Source organism: Lytechinus pictus, chromosome 12, assembly GCF_037042905.1.
Source record: "Lytechinus pictus isolate F3 Inbred chromosome 12, Lp3.0, whole genome shotgun sequence".
NCBI lineage: Eukaryota > Metazoa > Echinodermata > Echinoidea > Temnopleuroida > Toxopneustidae > Lytechinus > Lytechinus pictus.
Genome location: NC_087256.1, coordinates 27,417,501 through 27,437,367, shown reverse-complemented (window position 1 = coordinate 27,437,367; position 19,867 = coordinate 27,417,501). Strand labels below are relative to the sequence as shown.

The following is a 19,867-nucleotide window of genomic DNA, read 5'->3' as shown; positions in this document are numbered from 1 at the left end:
CAATTGCCATCTAATATCAAATTGGACAATAAAGACATTGAAGTTGTTACTACAACAAAATTTTTAGGTCTCATAATAGACAACAAATTATCTTGGAAAACACACATTGACTTTATATGTCGTACAATTTCACGCAATATTGGTGTTATTAACAAAGTCAAATTTTTTCTTCCAACTTCCTCCCTAAAAATGCTTTATTCAACATTAATTTTACCATATTTAAATTATGGAGCAATTGTTTGGGGAAATACACACTCAACCTACCTTGATAGAATATTACTTTTACAAAAGAAGGCATTGCGTGTTATTTTCAACTTGTCCTGGAGATCTCACACAGATGAGTTGTTTTTTAACAACAACATTCTAAAAATAAAAACACTGTACCAATATAACTTAGGTCAATTCATGTATCAGTTAAACAATAATATGTTACCATTCATATTTAATTCTTCATTTAACAAAAACAAAACTCTTCACAAATATCCCACACGTCAATCAGATGAATTCCATTTACCACTACCCCGGACCATCCTTGCAAAATCTATTTTTACTTTTGAAGGCCCTAGACTCTGGGGAACTATTAATAAAAACATCAAAGAATCACCAAGCCTTAATTCTTTCAAATATAAGTTCAAAAAATTTCTCCAAGATAACCATTGAATTTAACTCTTCATCACTCAAACTCTTGTATTTTTTTTTTAAATCAAACATGATTATCATGTCACGTACGCTTTTACATCTCTTTCGTTTTCCTGTCGATCAACGAGGTCCGTCTGTGAGTGCTGGGGCTGGATTCTGGAGACCTTTAATCTCTCTTTTTCTTATTTCCTTTTCTATTTTAATTTCCCCTATTTCCATTTAATTTAACTGGTTCATGCTCAAGTTGTTATTTTGATTTTTATATGTTATGCAACTACAAGAATATTTATTAGGAGGCTGCACTCTACAAGCTCCGCTTTTTAGCAGCCTCCTCCATTTCCAACCTGATATGTAATAATCTTGAATATAATTTTTGTACAGGAATACTTGAAATATGTTTTGTTATTTATATGTTAAAATGTACAAAATAAACTGTAATTGTTGAAAATGGAAATAAACGAAATGAAATGAAATGAAATCACTGGCGGATCCAGGGGGGGGGGGGGCACAGCCGGCCCGTGCCCCCCCCCCCCTTGAGAAGCAAAGTTAAACTTTCAAAGTTAAAATGCATCCTGCTATGTAAAGCATGCTTACATATCTTACTGGCCAGGATTTTTGAACCATTCAATTTTTTTCTGCGATAAGTATGCCTACGACTGAGCTGATACGATCTGAAAAGATCACTACGATTATTACACGGTTAAGATTACGGTTTCAATCACTGGTGGATCCAGGGGGGCACGCAGCCGGCCTGTGCCCCCCCCCCCCCCCTTTGAGAAGCAAAATGAAAATTTTAAAGTTAAAATGCCGTTAAAACAGTAGTGTGCCCCCCCCCCTTTGAAAGTGAAGGCCGTTTTTTTTTTTTTTTTGCTTAAATTTTTTCTCGGAAAAATGTGCCCCCCCCCTTTTGGAAAATCCTGGATCCGCCCCTGGATGGTGGCGCGAATCGTGAAGGTTGGAACTAGGTACACTGTAAAAACTGTGGTGTTAAAACTGACACCAGTTGGTGTTAATAGAGGACCACACCCCGAGGTGTTAAAATTACACCCTATAGATTGAACATAACACCAAAGAGTGTAAATGTAACAACCAAAGGTGTTGTAATAACACCTATAGGTGTTAAACTAATACCATCAATTTAACACCGGAGTAAAATAACTGGTGTGGTCCTCTATGTACACCGGTTAACACCACAGTTTTTGTTGTGTATTACGACTGGTCGGCGATCCGATTTCGGTGCAAATTGCATTTTGCTCATTTTCTAACAACTGTGAGTTCAATCCTTTTTTTATTTGAGGTTCAAATTAGCTGAAAGAATACTCGTATAACAATTTTGGATGATTGAAAGCCTTTATTTTGGATTAAGGCAAAATTAGTTTCAAATCGTATGACGCCATTACGACTAGATATTAAATTCGCTTTAATTCTATCTAGGATGATAGCGTAGTCACAGATTTGAACATAGGAATTCGAAAGACGATTTAACATTACACAATAAGATATTCCATGTCTCAATATTAGCATCGTATTCTACTACGTGTTACTCCAAAATCGGGTCGCAGACCAATCGTAAGGACGGTGTGCGGTGGCCGTAACACACTCTACATACAACAATTATGTTTGAATTGAATAGGAAAGATTTACATTTAGATATCTTCCTTTTTCAGGTTGCATACACAGGTATACAATAGATGACGGGAGAATGGGTTCCATCTCCTCACCGAATTACTCCTCTAACTACGACCCAAATGTGATATGCCAATACATTATTACGGTAAGTACGACAAATGCCGTCGGGGGGGGGGGGGGGGGGGTCGAGGCACTCATTTTGCTGACGTACATGAACGCGACCAGAAAAACGATTAAAAATGGGGTAGATTGTGTTGGTTCTGGCATTTGCTTGAAGTGTTAGTGTCATCTTCGTGTTAGACTATCAAAATTTGTATCAATATTTATCGGTTAACATAAAATTTATAAAACAGCAAAAAGCCAAGGATTTCAAATTAAAATCTTTTGTTTCCTGCTTATATTCATTGAAAAAATAGGGGAAACTATGTTTTACCATTTTTGATATTTTTTATTAATTTATTCTCTATTTTATTTATTTATTTCTGATATTTTGACAGGGTAACCCATTCACCAATAAGTAGTGGTCTTCCATGGGGTGAATAACAATAAACATAATCGCTAGAGGGTATTCATTTGTCTCGCAATCTACTATGGTCAACAAGGAAATTCGTGATCACTCTCGCAAAAAGTGTTCACTGGCTTTCTAGGATATTCGTGATCACTCTCGCAAAAAGTGTTCACTAGCTTACAAGTTCACGAGCTTTCGAGTGCCGCTGCAACTCTTTATCAAGTGACGAAAATTATCTGAAAACGTACTCTATTTATACTAATCTCCATTGTGACGAAAATTATCTGAAAACGTACTCTATTTATACTAATCTCCATTAGTATAAATATAGTACGTTTTCAGATAATTTTCGTCACTTGATAAAGAGTTGCAGCGGCACTCGAAAGCTCGTGAACTTGTAAGCTAGTGAACACTTTTTGCGAGAGTGATCACGAATTTCCTAGAAAGCCAGTGAACACTTTTTGCGAGAGTGATCACGAATTTCCTTGTTGACCATAGTAGATTGCGAGACAAATGAATACCCTCTAGCGATTATTTCAATCCGCAATAATGAACCTATTTAGTTTAACAATAAACATATTTACAAAATGCATAACGTATGTACAGAATGTTACAGCATTAAGATTCACATTAGGATTTGAATGTAAAACGAAACATTAACAAACTTAGCAGCAAACAAAACGCAGACGGACACTCGTTTGACGTATAATCAAATATCACTAAATCAAATTAACTAAGAACGACATCTTGAAAATACTGATAATATACACCAAATCATCAAGGTCATGCTAACACAAAATACGCACAACAGTGGATGTTCCGAAAGTTATAAATTACAAGTTCTTTTAAACATTCTCTTAAATGAAATGACAGAAGGAGCTGTTCTAATTGAATTATCAAGCTTATTCCATTCGAATATTGAAGAAACAATTGGACTACACTTATAACAATCAGTGCGAAACTTGGGCACGCGTAAATATCCACTGTCTCTCTGTCTGGTATGATGTTCATGTACATCATTTGGATTGGTTAAATTTACCTGAAGGTAAGAAGGTGCTGAATTATGAACACATTTATATATCATCAAAACGCGACTGAGCTCAAACCGTTTGTCTAGTGTCATCCATTTAAGACTTGCGAACAAATCAGCCGACGGTGTGTCGTATGTCTTGTTCAATATTATTCTTGCAGCCCTCTTCTGAATTTTTTGCAGCTTAATTGTATGGGATTGAAATCTATTCGACCATACAGCAGAACAGTATTCAAATCTTGGCAACACTAAACTGTTATAAAGCAACTTTAAGGATTGCACAGGCAAAGAACTTTTCGCTCTCTTTATTATGCCAATACTTTTCTGATTAAGTTTACATACATTTTCAATTTGTTTTGACCATTTCAGTTCTTCATCTATCAAAACTCCTAAGCATTCGGTGAATTGAACTCTATTTATCAAATCACCGTTTAACGAAATCGTGAAAGAATCTATTTTCCTGAGATTAGCACGAGAACCTATTATCATGACACAAGTTTTTTCAATGTTGAGGACGAGCTGATTATCTTTAATCCATGCCATGACCTTGTTTAATGCAACAGTTAATTTTTCTTCCAAAACTGTCGCATCATTCGCACTGACGGTAAGTGTCGTGTCGTCAGCGTACATATCTATGATACCTTCATGAATACATTCAGGTAAACTATTAACATATATTGAAAATAAAAGGGGACCTAGAATTGATCCTTGTGGCACGCCTAATTTGACGATTTAAGGGTGCGATTTGGCTCCTTTGAATTGTATCACTTATTGTCGATCAAATAAATATGATTTGAACCAAGTGATAGTCCTATTACTACAACCAATGCAAGCTAATTTCTTTAAAAGCAGCTCATGGTCCACTATATCAAAGGCCTTCCGAAGATCTATGAACGCAACTCCAGAAATTAAATTGTTATCAATGTTTAACGACCACTGATTTACAAGTTTTGCAAGGGCAGTAGTTGTTAAATACATAGGCCGAAAACCAGATTGATTTGGGTGTAGTAAATCATTCACGTCCAAGAATTCACTTAGATGTTGGTGAACAGCACTTTCTAAAATTTTACTCACGATTGGTAATATAGAAATGGGGCGGTAATTATTCAACGAAGACATATCACCAGATTTAAATATTGGTACTACCCGAGCCTTTTTCCATTCACGAGGAACAACTCCAGTAGAAAGGGATTTGTTAATAATATCACAAAGGGACTTTGCGATAATATTATTTGCTTGGAAGCGCATGGAGCCTCTAAATAAGATGGAAAGTGCGCTGTATACGTCGTTTGTACTGCTTTTTATTTATCATGAAGATGATAATGATGATGATTATTATCATCATTATTAATGATTATTATTTATCATTATTAGGTGGTCTGTCATGAAAATGACAGATCACCTATTATATTCGTCAGAATTTTCTTAATTTTTATTGCCAAATCTTTGTCCCACTTTATCTCAAAATCGGGCTTGTCAATTTCCTTGATTTTCATGTCATGTATGGACATCATTATGGACATGGGAATCGAAACTTTTCAAGGTTATCAAATCATGATGACGTCATCTAGGCGCCATTTTGTTAAATTAAGGACGTTCCACAGTTAAAGTGAAATCCATGTCATTTTCATCAAACTTTGCACATAGATACTTTAGAACCTTAATATTCGAAATATGCAAAAATTAACATGGGTCCATGTGCTTGATTTTTTGCTATAGAGCTTCAAAGTTCACCCAAATTGATGTTGTTAAGAATTGCGCATTCAAAAGAATTTGGCATTTTTAGACCTCGCAAGATTACTACAATGAGTTTAAACCTGTATTACTCAGTCAAAATACATGAAAAAGTCATCAAATTTCGCAAGAGAGTTAATAATTGTATCGTTAGAATGGAGAATCTATTTATAGTGCTATTTGTTTGCAGTTTTAAGTCTAACAGCACTGTCAGTTCTTAAAATGGCGTAAAAGATAACAAAAACCCAATCTAGTGAAATGTGAAATTTCAATAACATACTACAAAAGTACAATAAATGCTGCACTTTATTCAAAATCCATGTCATTTTCACCAATATTTGCAAAGTTGTAGAGGAAGGTATACCTAAGAGGTATAAACATTAAAAAATGGGGGTTCATGTGCTTGTTTTTAAACTATCAGCATTTTTTTTTTAGCAAATGTGCTTTATTAAACACAAAAAATGTGCCGAATGCTTTGTATCTATGTGAAGAAAAAATCAAAACCACTCTACCATTTATTCAAACTCGGGGACTAATTCGTGATTCTTGGCAGCACTGCAGAGTAAAGTATTTTGAAATTGTAGAGATGATTTTTAAAATGGTCCATGGAATAATTCCATTTTTTAGCTTCATAAGATAATGCATCGGATCTGCAGTTAGAGTGCAGATGATGAGAAAAATCAGCTCATACCCAGAGCTAATTAATCACCTGTTCATCCATTGTGACGTCAGCGCGCAGAGTGTAAAGTATGCGCAGATCATAATGCACACAAACATAACTGTGGAACGTCCTTAAATGATTGATCCTATCATCGCAACTAATCATAACAAATCATCCATATTTGCATCATATCAAGTTCAGGGGAGTGTTTCATCAACATTTTCATCCGACAAGTTGTCAGATCTGACATCTTTCTCTGATGTTGATTGGCTGAGAGGTACTGTTACTATGGTAACTGTCGGATAAAATGTGACTTGTCGGATAAAACGTCCGACAAGTCCTTTCATGAAACGCCCCCCTGGTGACAGGTCATCAGGACATATCATCAGAGGTCATGCAAAGGTCACGACGCGCACGTACGCGCGCGTCAAAATTTTAAATTTCCCCAAATCGACCGTGGTCAAGTTTGGGTACGTTTCTGGTCATTTTGAGCATGTCAAGAATTTGCGCGCGCACAGGTATGCGTGCGCGTTCTTGCACCTACCATCGGTATGCATCTTCGAGTCATCATTTGTTTCATGTCTTTCCATTGTCCATAATCTTCTGATTAATTTGATACCTCATTCAGCCTCTTACGACCAATAATACGGGAATGCGCGTCCATTTAAATTTGCATTACTCGCGCGTGCAAACTTGCAAAATAAGTCATAAATGGGCAAAAATATGCCTATATAAAATTCACTGTAGCTCTTCAGGGAGTCCGTTGACCCCAAATTTTTTCTCACTCTTGGATATAGTCAATATCTCATTTGGAGATTTCGTAATTATGTCAAGATTAAGTTATTAGTGAAAATTACATATTTGTGCAACATACATCAACGTATTTGACCGTATCTTCGTTATTACTGGTCAGTTTTCTCTCAAATTTTGATACGATGTAGCTAAGACAATTCTCTGCAAATAACGTGTGACTAATTTTTTTCTGGACCTAATTTTTTAGAAGTTTTTAAAGGACATTTTTTATTAATCAATTGTACGGTCTTGCTGAAAATTTAAAGCCCCCTTGCATTGCGGTTTTTATGTAGGACATTTTTTGTAATTTTGCCGGAACTTTATAAAGGGTAATTTTAACATTGTAAAACATCATTTACTCATTTTTTTTTAAGGAAACGCTGCAATATTGAGATGCTATTGGGTTGAAAAATTTCATTCTGGACTTTTTGCGGAAATTCCTGGATTTTTTCTATTTGGTCATTTTCACTAAATAACGTATATCAAGTTTTCAGGTACCTTCTGTCAAATGAAAAATTTGGCAATTTAGTTGATTACACATTTTCCCGAACTTTTGCAGGAATATTGCGAGTATTTGAATATTTTACTGACGTTTTTCAGCAAAAACCATCAAGAAAGAATTTTCAGGTAAATTTCGAAGTCTTACACAATTAATATATGGATATTGAAAATTCTTGACGGAAAATATTATGTGAAATGTCTAGAAATTTGCAGAGATTTTGCAAACATTTACCCAAAAATATATACTTAATTCTTTTATCAAATACATCACTGATGAGTATTAAAGTGAATGCTGTAAAATTGTTACATTGTGAAACTTCTCATAAAAATTATTAAAATTAGCAGAAATTTTGAATGAAAATATTAAAGATATTTTATTTTTCAGAAAGTATCACCTATGAATTTTCAAGTATTCTGTAAAATTCATTCCCAATGATGTTGTAAAAATTCTTGCTTGAAATCATTAAAAAAAATTGCTGACAGTACAAAGAATTGAAAAAAAAATTTTTTGCATAAAAACATTAAAGTACTGTCGATTAAAATTAGCTGTTGTGAAAATTAAGGCGCCTTTCAATACGTTATTTTGAAAAACTAATTTGGGTAAAATCGAAAATGAACAATATTAACATGAAATTAACTTCAGATCATGGGTCAACTGCACATGTCATCAAAGGTCATGAACAGGTCACGACGCGCATGTACGCGCGCGTCAAAATTTTAAAATGCTCAAAATCACTTTTTGATCAAAGTAGAGTACGAATCAGGTCATTTGATTTATGACGTTTTGATAATTTTGCAAATATGACTATAACTCCGTAATTATTGGTCGTTTTTCAGTCAGTTTTCGACATAGTTTAGCTGGTCTTATATTCCTACTATTAGTTTTAAATTCCGATCATTTTGATAACGAGATCATCATAAATAATAACAATATTTAGAAGTATATCATTATGATAAACTTGCACTTGAAAAATTAAATTTGAGGTTATGTTTTATCGTTACTTTGCAAGTGTATGACAATTACTATGGTCTGATGGTTAGTGCATCTGCCTTGTATTGCGAGGGTCCCTGGATTGAATCCCATCAGGATCTACTTTTTTTGTATTTATTAATTTTTGTCTCATTTTGCGTGTAACCACTATTAGCCAGTTTGAAGTTCCATTTTACGCATGGTAAGAACAAATTCATTCATTCTAAAATGACAATAATGTGGTTTAATATTTAATGACATATTAGCACCAACCTTGATAAAAATCGTCTGAAAATTTTGAAGAGTTTTTAAGGCGTTTTACGTGCTCCAAACTTCATTTCGTATTTACCGTTTTGCATTATCACCACCATCATTATAATCATCCGCGATTGTCATCACCACATTAATAATCACATTTAGCAATGGTCAAAATTTATTCCTATGATGCATTATGATGAAGATTATCAATCATATCTAAATGATTCATTCCATACAACATTAGCCGACACTGAATGAAAAATCATGACAGACCACCTAATTCGTCCGCATGACGAATTAAAATCTAGTTATTATTATTATCATCATAATTATTATTATCATAAATCGTTATCATAATAATTCTCATGATACTTTGTGACTGTGAATAGAGGCCTGCAAACCTAATTTTTAACCATCCATATTGTATTATTTTCGAAGGGTCCAGTTGGATCGACGATGAGCGTAAGTTTTACTGATTTCATACTGCATTTGCCGGGAGCATCTTGTGACACAGATTACCTTCAAATCTTCTTGACGAATACTAGCTATGTGGCTGATTTCACATTGTGCGGCACAAATACCGCGGAGGCTTTCGTCAGCCCTAGCAACGTGATCCGGTTCGTCTTTTTTTCAGATTCTGCGGACACGGGATTCTCTTTGATGTACGCCTTCAACACCAGTGGGGTACCCCGCGAGGAAGTTTGCAACGCGACATTGACCGAGTCCAGCGGTGAGCTAAGCTACTCCGCCAGCGGATCTACCACCAGTGCATATTGCACGTATGACATCATCGCACCTGAAAGGCAACGGATCGCCCTGACCGTGGATTCAATCAAGGTCCAGAACTCGTTCTGCTGCGTCAACAGAATGGAGATCCATTTGGGAGATGGTAACTGGAACCCTATCCAGTGAGTTCCATATTCTGCACCGACATTGAGTTCGCGGCAGCAGAGTGCCAAAAATCTGTTTCGGAGCTAGGATTTGAATCAGATTACAACATTTTAGAGTCATACCTAGTTTTTTTTATTTAAAAAGATCTTAAAAAACGGTTAAGGCGAGACGCAAATCCGTCCGATAGCCTTGCCTTTAACGAACTATGAACAAAAAACGACATCGCCTTTTAGTCGATTTGCCCCTTTTAAAGATACTCCAGCGCTACTCTTAATTGGTGCAATAGGAAACCGATACCTAAAGGGGAAAAAATCAATCTGAGAAGAGAAAAAAAAGGAAATATGTAAAAGTAGTTTTTATCAAAAATTTTTACGAAATATGAAAGTTACGGAAGTTGAAAAGTTCTTGCTGTACTTTTCTATGGTGATCGATCCTCGAATTGGCAAACATGCTAAAAATTTTTGGTTTTGTGGACAGCTCCCCGTTTGTTTTGTGTACAAGTTGGCAGCTTTTCCCACTATCTGTCAGATCGCAACTTGCCTCTTGCTAACACCACAGGTCAGAAGGAGATAATGAGAAATTTGAAATCAAAGGAGAGAACCTGAATCCTTGAACTTAGTTGACATTTTTGGAGCAAAGAGCTTGAATAATTGTAATCATTTTGTTGGCCTGATGTTTAAATAAAGACACGGGGAGATGTCATCACCATACGATCATTGCGTATTTATGATGACGTGGAAATGACATGTAATTATGCAACATGATGCGAAATTCGATAAAAAAATATTTCCGCTCTAATATGACTCTACTTTATTCAATTGCAAATCGGTATCATTCTAATTCGCAAAAAAAGTATTTTTTACTAACCTCTTAAAATTTCCATTTCAGATTTTGCGACGAAACCGTCATTTCGAAAGAAATCATCTCTGCGGATAATAAGATGCAAATCGTGTTTGCCTTGGAGGAGAATTCTTCAGGCTCTGCCAGTTTTAGTGTGACCTACCGTACGGTAGAAATTAACGCTGGTCCGTCGGACCCTGGTGTAAGTTTCGGCTGCGAACGCACAGTGGAGGAGAATGGAGGTTACATTCAATCGCCGCGTTACCCCATGACGTATCCAAAGATGACGTGCTGTGAGTATGAGATCATTGCTTCGCCAGGCCTGCACGTCGAGCTTACATTCCAGAAAAGATTTCTGATTGAAGAAGAAGACACATTAACCATAGCTTTTGGCGGATCAATGTTAGTCAGGCAAGTTGGACTTATGTATTTTGACCTGAAAGTTTTTCTCATGATATGTTTTTTGTTTTGTTATGAGGGCATTTCCTCCTGATATTTAAAGGACAAGTCCACCCCAACAGGAAGTTGATTTGAATAAAAAGAGAAAAATTCAACAAGCACAACACTGAAAAATTCTTCAAAATCGGATGTAAAATGAGAAAGTTATGATATTTTAAAGTTTCGCTTAATTTCACAAAACAGTTATATGCATACCCTGGTCGGTAAGCAAATGAGGAGACTGACGTCATCCACTCACTATTTCTTTTGTATTTTATTATATGAAATATGAAATGTTATAATTTTCTCCTCGTTTTAAAGTGAAACAACTATTAATTTATCTCCGAATATGTGGAATTAGTATTGTTTGATACTATATGGTTCAGTCAAGGTGAGGCTAATTGACAAATCTAAAAAAAAATGAAATATTGTATAATTCAAACAATAAAGAAAACAAAAGAAATAGTGAGTGAGGGACATCATCGATTGTCTCATTTGCATGTCACTGAGTTGTGCATATCATTGTTTTGTGAGAAATAAGCGAAACTTTAAAAGCCTTCTTATCTTACATCCGATTTTGATAAAGTTTTCAGCGTTATGCTAGTATGATTTTCTCTATTTATTCACATAAACATTTTTTTCTGGGGAGGACTTGACCTTTAAGTAAATGAGGAGTTGAATAGCTCGTTCTTTCTGTCACGATTTCCTCCCCGAAATTACGAACTTGAGAAGAACAAAGATAATGATTTTATTCGTCAAGGTCCCATAAATTTCTCATTACTTGACCGATTTCTTTCAATATTTCATCGTCTTTATGTATCTATTATTTTTTGCTCCTTTCAACCCAAACAATTTATTAAAAGATTGGAACATAATTATAACCAAATTACTTGCCAATTTTTAATGAAAATCGAATTATGTCAAGACACCATCTTAAAAAAAAACATTTTACCCTCTTAATACAATACCTTTCTTTTATGAATGTTACGCGCCTAATTCTTACTTATTTCCTTTTCAATACCCATCATGTCGCAGTTAAAACTTGTAAACTTGACTAATCTACGAGAACATTTATTTTTTTGAAAAAAAAATTGATACTGATTGTTTTCCTGAACATGATGAATGGAAAACACTCGATCTCACCCCTCCCCCCTCTTTTTTAATCTCTCTGTTAATTATTGTACATGAGATTCTTTACGTTGAAACTACAGGGGCGGATCCAGCTTTCGCCAATAGGGCGAGGGGGTCAATTTTTTTACCCATTTTTTACCCGATCGGCCGCTCAAAGGTTGATTTTTATATGTTTCTTTGAAGGGGTAGTCCTGACTGTCACATCTTAGCTTTATTCTCACAAAACATAAATGAATGATATTCTCATATGAGCCCCAATTGAATAGTACGAACGCGAAGCGCAAGCTAATTTTTTTTGTCCTGAAAATTGAACATTCTGAGCAATGATTGTGATCGTGAACAAGATGTGTATGTAACTAAATAATTTCTGCGAGCGCGAATCGCGAGCAGAAATTTTTAATATACGTTCGGGCCTGATAGAAAACAGTACTTAAAGGGATGGTCCGGGCTGAAAATATTTATAGCTCAATACATAGAGTAGAATTCACTGAGCAAAATGCCGAAAATTTCATCAAAATCGGATAACAAATAATAAAGTTATTGAAGTTTAAAGTTTAGCAATATTTTGTGAAAACAGTCGTCATGAATATTCATTAGGTGGGCTGATGATGTCACATCTCCACTTTCCGTTTTCTTATGTTATTACATAAAATCATTTTTTTTCACTATTTTATACTTGTGTGAATAATATGTCTCTCTTATAATAATATAGGTTGCATCAATAAATATCCAATGCACTAAATCAATTGTCAATCCAATTTTTCTAGTTGTTGGAGGAAAAAATTTGAATAAACTTAATTTCATATAATAAAATATAAAAGAACAAGTGGAGATGTGACATCATCAGCCCACCTAATGAATATTCATGACGACTGTTTTCACAAAATATTGCTAAAATTTAAACTTCAATAACTTTATTATTTGTTATCCGATTTTGATGAAATTTTCGGCATTTTGCTCAGTGAATTCTACTCTATGTATTAAGCTATAAATACTTTCAGCCCGGACCATCCCTTTAAGGACAAGTCCACCCAACAAAAATGTATGTATGGTTAGTATATCGAAGTATATCGAAGTTAAATATAATATTTTAACTTATTAAAAAAAAACTTTTAAACATAAGACTGAAATCGGGACTGAAATCATTTTACCAGTCATTTAATTTTGCATACAGGCAAATTTACTAATGTTATTAGCAAAGTCATTGATTGGTACTAATGACTAGTTCGATCAACCGATCATGTTTGTCTGTATTTTATTTATTTACTTTTTTAGATCAGAGTGAGTTATCAATAATATTATCAAGGATGCACATCACCGACTCTCTTAAAAGACAAGTCCACCCCAACGAAAATTTGATGTGAATAAAAGGATAAAAATCCAACAAGCATAACACTGAAAATTTCATCAAAATAGGATGGAAAATAAGAAAGTTATGACATTTTGAAGTTTCGCTTAATTTCACAAAACAGCTTATGCACATCCTGGTCGGTATGCAAATGAGGAGACTGATGACATCATCCACTCTCTATTTCTTTTGTATTTCATTATATGAAATATTCTAATTTTCTCCTCATTGTCAAATGAAACAGCAATAATTCCTCCCTGAACATATATGGAATTAGCATTTTTTAATACTATTCAGAATAGTCAAGTTGGTCCATATTGTCAGATTTGTAAAAAAAAGAAATATTGTATAATTCAAACAATGAAACACAAAATAAATAGTGAGTGAGGGACATCATCGACTGTCTCATTTGCATGTCACTGAGTTGTGCATATCACTGTTGTTGTTTTTTGGGAAAATTCGATTTTGATGAAATTTTCAGCGTTATGCTAGTTTGATTTTTCTCTATTTATTCAAATCAACAGTTCCCTGTGGTGGACTTGACCTTTAAGGACTGTTTGCAGTTACCCATGAAAACGATACATATTTCAACAATCAAATAATGCCAGCGCGAAGCGCGAGCCGAAAAGTTTTGACATTTTGACCTAAAATTTGACATTCTAAGCACTTTTTGTAATCATAAACATGATAGGTATATTTCTAAACATTTCATGCGAGCGTGAAGCGAAAAAAAATGAGATTTACACCTAAAAAACGGGACATACTATTCATGTTTCGTAAATCCCGAAATAGATGACTAATTGGGTATCTATCTATGTTAATAATGCGAGAGGAAAATTTGTGATATTTTATGAAAATTTATGAAACTGGATAATTCAAGCACGTTTTGAATAATAATAATAAAATGTGTATCTATTGTGTGCGCGTGTTTTTGAGATGCACATGTAGATCTGGGCATTCTAATGAAAATAAATAATGCGCGAGCTGAAAAAAAATTGATGGCGATCTGGAGAGGGTCAATTTAAGCACTATTTCAAGCATCGTAGGAAAATTTGGAAATGGATATGGATCGTGCTTCACAAATGATGCGAGCGCGAAGCGCGAGCCGATTTTTTTAATTATTATTATTTAGACCAAGCACCAAGGGAAATAGTAAGGACATTTTGTCATATGAAAAGGACTTTTTTTCAAATTCCTCTTCCTAGGTGCGAGATGAAATCCGTCGATATCGATATTTCATTCTAAAAAAGCGACAATTTCATTATTAGGAATTCATGAAACTGTTATTTATCAATCTTATATTTAATGAGAGCTCGAAATCTGTTGATATTGAGACCTGAAAACCGGACATTTTAAGCATTTTTTTCTTCTAAATACTGTTCCACGGCCTACTTGTGCGCCTATGGTAATCCTATGCAGAGCTACTTGGCCGCGTTGATGGAGTGCTGCAGGAAACCCATGTGCAGGAGAATGTATTGATGCGCAGTTGCAGTTGCGTGGTTTGCCTACTTATAAGTGAACCAAAGTAGATTGCCGATGCCAATGCGCGAGTAGGCCTGTGGGGATGAGGCCGGCCGTAGCGAGGCCGTATTTCATTATGAATATAGTTTCTATGGAAAATATGTTGCTTAGCAACTGTTGCTATACATGGTTGGAATGTTGCTTGATATGTGAATGTGAAATTGGCGCTTAGAAGTTAAAATATAGTTTTAGAATTGAGATAACACCCCCAAGTTGGTGGTTGCTAAGGTAAATAAGTTACCTAGCAACTGTTGCTATACAAAGAGAGATCAGGTTGGCACCCGCAGCTAAAAATGTTCACTGTTTACTCAAAACTCTACCCGTTAGCCAAATTTCATGCTTGTACCATAATCTGAACAATTCTTGTTATTTTTTGCACCGATCATCTAGACTATATACTGGTGTGCAATTAACCATTTAAATTACAAATGAATGAAATAAGATTTTCTGCAGTGTCTTTATGAAGATATCCGACAGACCTCTCTTTCCGTCATGTCTTTCCTCTTGAAATCACGTCAGTCGTCACGAGTACAAATAACAAATAGCTGTAGGAATATTATTATTAGGTCTATATAACGTGGCGAAAATCGACGTGGGGCGATTCCATGCTAGAAAAATCAGCCATGGGTCAATTAGACGTGAAAATGTTGAGTGTCGTACGGGACATTTCTGAGTCCCATACGACACAAAACATTTTCACCTTCAATTCACCCATAATCAAACATTATTGTTGGTAATCAATTTTTCACATGACTACCCACTATAACTTTTAATATTATTGACATTGTTTTTGTTACTCAAGCTTCGAGGTGAGAGGAGTGGTTAAAAGGATGGGGTCAACCACTAGCTGAGCCCATCAGTGCTCGACTTTCATCAAACAATTAAAAACATGTATTAAAAATAAACTTAATTGCCGTTATCTATTTATTTATTCTATTTTTTTGGCTACAGAATCGTTCTGACTGGCAACGCTGCTCCGAAGGGATCTTATATCTCACTCTCCGATCGGATGAGAATTAAATTCGAATCAAACAAGAGCTGGTTTTACGGTATTGGATTCCGAGCGTTCTTCAAAAGTGTTTCCGTCGATATCCCAGCTGTACCATCTACTACGATGGCCCAGCAGTGTGTCTAGTGAAAAAAATCAAATTATGCCAGAGAAGCAGCGAAATTATGCTAAATCACGAAAAATTATGCCAAACCGTTTTGGACCCTAGGATTTTCCACAGGGGGGGGGGGCAAAACCGTCCGCCAAAAAAATTTGACAAGCAAAAAAAAAAAAAAAAAAAAGGTCTTCAATCTTCAAATAGATCAAATATGCTAAGTAAATATGCTATTTTTATGCAAGATTCTTTGCTTAAAACAGCCTAATTATGCCCCAAATTATGCTGAAAGGGTCGAAATTATGCCAGAAAGCATAATTATGCCAGTTCTGGCAACGTTGCGATGGAGTCAATTTCGTCGCATAGCGACCCGACCGGCCCAATCATGAAATAAAATAACCCAAAATAAAGTTCAACCGAAACTATTTTTTTTTCAGCATTGATCTTTTAACCCTATTTAGGCCGGGGGGCGCGTTTCCGTTTTACACCCTGGCGAAGGCATTTTCCGCAAAAATAGCCACAAAGCGACTAGTGAAGAGTCTACACACGTCGCTGGTTGCAGCGTGCGACACAGGCGAGTCCCACACCACCGCATGCAATCTGCAGTTACTGATCAGAGCATAGAGTTCCTCGGCACTTCATGTACAGAGAGCAGTCATATGAGTGAAATCCGAACATGCTTTTGCAGTTACGTTTTTTTATATGAAAAGTATGAGGCGCCGAATGTACCAATATTATATAGAACAATTATTTGTTATATAATCATTATTTATTAAATAATAACTATTATTTATATATAATTTACATTTTATTTGTAAATAACTACTATTATATAAAATATCATTTCTAATTATTTATATATAATTCCAAGTAATACTTCATTATTTGTAAATAATAATAGTTCGACATTCCATTATTTATAAATAATGATTATTTGTTTTTCATTATTTATAAATAAAGATTATTTGTTTTTCATTATTTATAAATAATGATTATTTGTTTTTCATTATTTACAAATAATGATTATTTGTTTTTCATTATTTATAAATAATGATTATTTGTTTCTCATTATTTATAAATAATGATTATTTGTTTTTCATTATTTACAAATAATGATTATTTGTTTTTCATTATTTATAAATAATGATTATTTGTTTTTCATTATTTATAAATAATGATAATTGGTTTTTCATTATTTATAAATAATGATTATTTGTTTTTCATTATTTACAAATAATGATTATTTGTTTTTCATTATTTATAAATAATTTGTTGAGTTTTCCATTATTTATAAATAATGATTATTTGTTAAATAATGAAAACGTCTACTTCATTATTTATAAATAATTTTTTCGAGTGCACCATTATTCTCATTATTTATAAATAATCATTATTTAATGTTCGAGTTTTCCATTATTTATAAATAAAGATTATTTGTTAAATAATGAAATATCTACTTCATTATTTATAGATAATAATTTTGTTTCAATATCCCATTAATCATTATTTATAAACAATTGTTACAGTTTGCCATTATATACAAATAATCATTATTTATATACAAATAACCATTATTTATTAAATAATGCCATTATTTATTAAATAATGCCATTATCTATTAAATAATGCCATTATCTATTAAATAATGCCATTATTTATTAAATAATGCCATTATTTATTAAATAATGCCATTATTTATAAAATAATGGAAAACTCGCTATAACATGCAAATGTGGGACCGCCCATGATATGAATATTCATGATGCGATTTCCTTTTTCGTGATTTTTCTTCACAAATTTTTGTCCATTTCCTCTTCATAATGACATTTCTTGAAGCAATTTTCTAGGGATATGGTCTGATTGTAATATTCTTCATTTTCTATATAACTTCATCTTCGTAGAAATATCAAAAAGTGTAATTTTATACGATTTTTCCTACAGTTCACAATCCCCATAGGCGCGCGTGTACGGTAGGGACAACCGGTGAATCGACGGAGTGCTCTTCATCGAAATACTACGTTGGTTGGTCCCCGGAAGTGGCGGGCGGAATTTAGCCCGAATCCTCGATGGAAGTCGATCAAGTGCATATGAGCTGAGAGAGTGAAATATCAGTGTACTTGTACAGGCCCTTCTACTTTTTATAAATATTTCTTGTTGCTTTTTTTGTTAAGTTAATTTTTCCTGGTGTAGAGATAAGTTTCACTTCTAATAATGCACTTCAAATAAATTTTGGAGTGTCTGTTTGAGGCGTTTGGGGCGATTTCACCCTGGCCCCAAAATGCTCGCAACGACAATACGGGGGCATGATGACCCCTAAATTTTTAAAAACTTATTTTTCTATTGAAAATTATCTCAAAATTCACCAAAAGTGTGCACGAAAGCCTTCGTATTTCACTTTTAAAACTCCAAAAAGTGCCCAAATGACAAGCTTGGTCGCTTCGCTGTGTCGCATTCAACTTGAGAACGTTTACGCGTCTGCTTCGATATATCCCCCCCCCCCCCTCCTCCGAAAGAAATTCTGTATACGGCCATGCTCTAAAGAGCTTGGCACATTGATTTATGTATACTTTCATTTTCATTATTTTTATCTCGTTATCAACATGGCCTTACGCAGAATTTTTTCCAGGGGGGCCGGGGCCGGAGCATGACGCGCGTAAACTTTCTCAAAAAAATCTTGAAAGCGAGACAGCCACGGGACCAAGCCCAAATGACAAGCTTGCATGGTCGCTTCGCTGTCTCGCTTTCAACTTGAGAACGTTTACGCGCGTCTGCCCCCACCCCCCGAAAGAAATTCTGTGAACGGCCATGCTCAATAGAGCATATGGCACATTGATTTATATGTACTTTTCATTTTCATTATTTTTATCACATTATCATCATGGCCTTACACAGAATTTTTACCGGGGGGGGGGGGGGGGGGAGCAGCTAGGACGCGCGTAAAGTTTCTCAAAAAAATCTTGAAAGCGAGACAGCGACGCGACCAAGCTCAAATGACAAGCTTGGTCGCTTCGCTTTTTCAAGATTTTTACTGAGAAAGTTTACGCGCGTCCTGCTCCCCCCACCCCCCCCCGGAAAAAATTCTGCGTAATGCCATGATGATAATGAGATAAAAATAATGAAAATGAAGTATACATAAATCAATGTACCAGGCTCTTTAGAGCATGGCCGTATACATAATTTCTTTCGGAGGAGGGGGGCCCCGGGGGGGAAGCAGACGCGTAAACGTTCTCAAGTTGAAAGCGACACAGCGAAGCGACCAAGCTTGTCATTTGGGCACTTTTTGGAGTTTTAAAAGTGAAATACGAAGGCTTTCGTGCACACTTTTGGTGAATTTTGTGATAATTTTCAATAGAAAAATAAGTTTTTAAAAATTTAGGGGTCATCATGCCCCCGTATTGTCGTTGCGAGCATTTTCCAGGGTGAAATCGCCCCAAACGCCTCAAACAGACACTCCAAAATGTATTTGAAGTGCATTATTAGAACTGAAACTTATCTCTACACCAGGAAAAATTAACTTAACAAAAAAAGCAACAAGAAATATTTATAAAAAGTAGAAGGGCCTGTACAAGTACACTGATATTTCACTCTCTCAGCTCATATGCACTTGATCGACTTCCATCGAGGATTCGGGCTAAATTCTGCCCGCCACTTCCGGGGACCAACCAACGTAGTATTTCGATGAAGAGCACTCCGTCGATTCACCGGTTGTCCCTACCGTACACGCGCGCCTATGGGGATTGTGAACTGTAGGAAAAATCGTATGAAATTACACTTTTTGATATTTCTACGAAGACGAAGTTATATAGAAAATGAAGAATATTACAATCAGACCATATCCCTAGAAAATTGCTTCAAGAAATGTCATTATGAAGA

General features: G+C 35.0%; 1 protein-coding gene across 1 annotated transcript in view; it reads left to right on the top strand.

Moving 5' to 3' along the window:
* The window catches only part of LOC129272668 (protein SpAN-like), a 41,242-nt gene extending 25,081 nt beyond the window's left edge, over positions 1-16,161 (top strand). The window contains exons 7-10 of the mRNA XM_064107925.1: positions 2,307-2,413; positions 9,161-9,630; positions 10,502-10,864; positions 15,843-16,161. Coding sequence (XP_063963995.1) covers positions 2,307-2,413; positions 9,161-9,630; positions 10,502-10,864; positions 15,843-16,026 — 1,124 coding nt within the window. The 3' untranslated portion in view covers positions 16,027-16,161. The remainder of the gene's footprint in view (positions 1-2,306; positions 2,414-9,160; positions 9,631-10,501; positions 10,865-15,842) is intronic.
* The last annotated feature ends 3,706 nt before the right edge of the window (positions 16,162-19,867 follow it).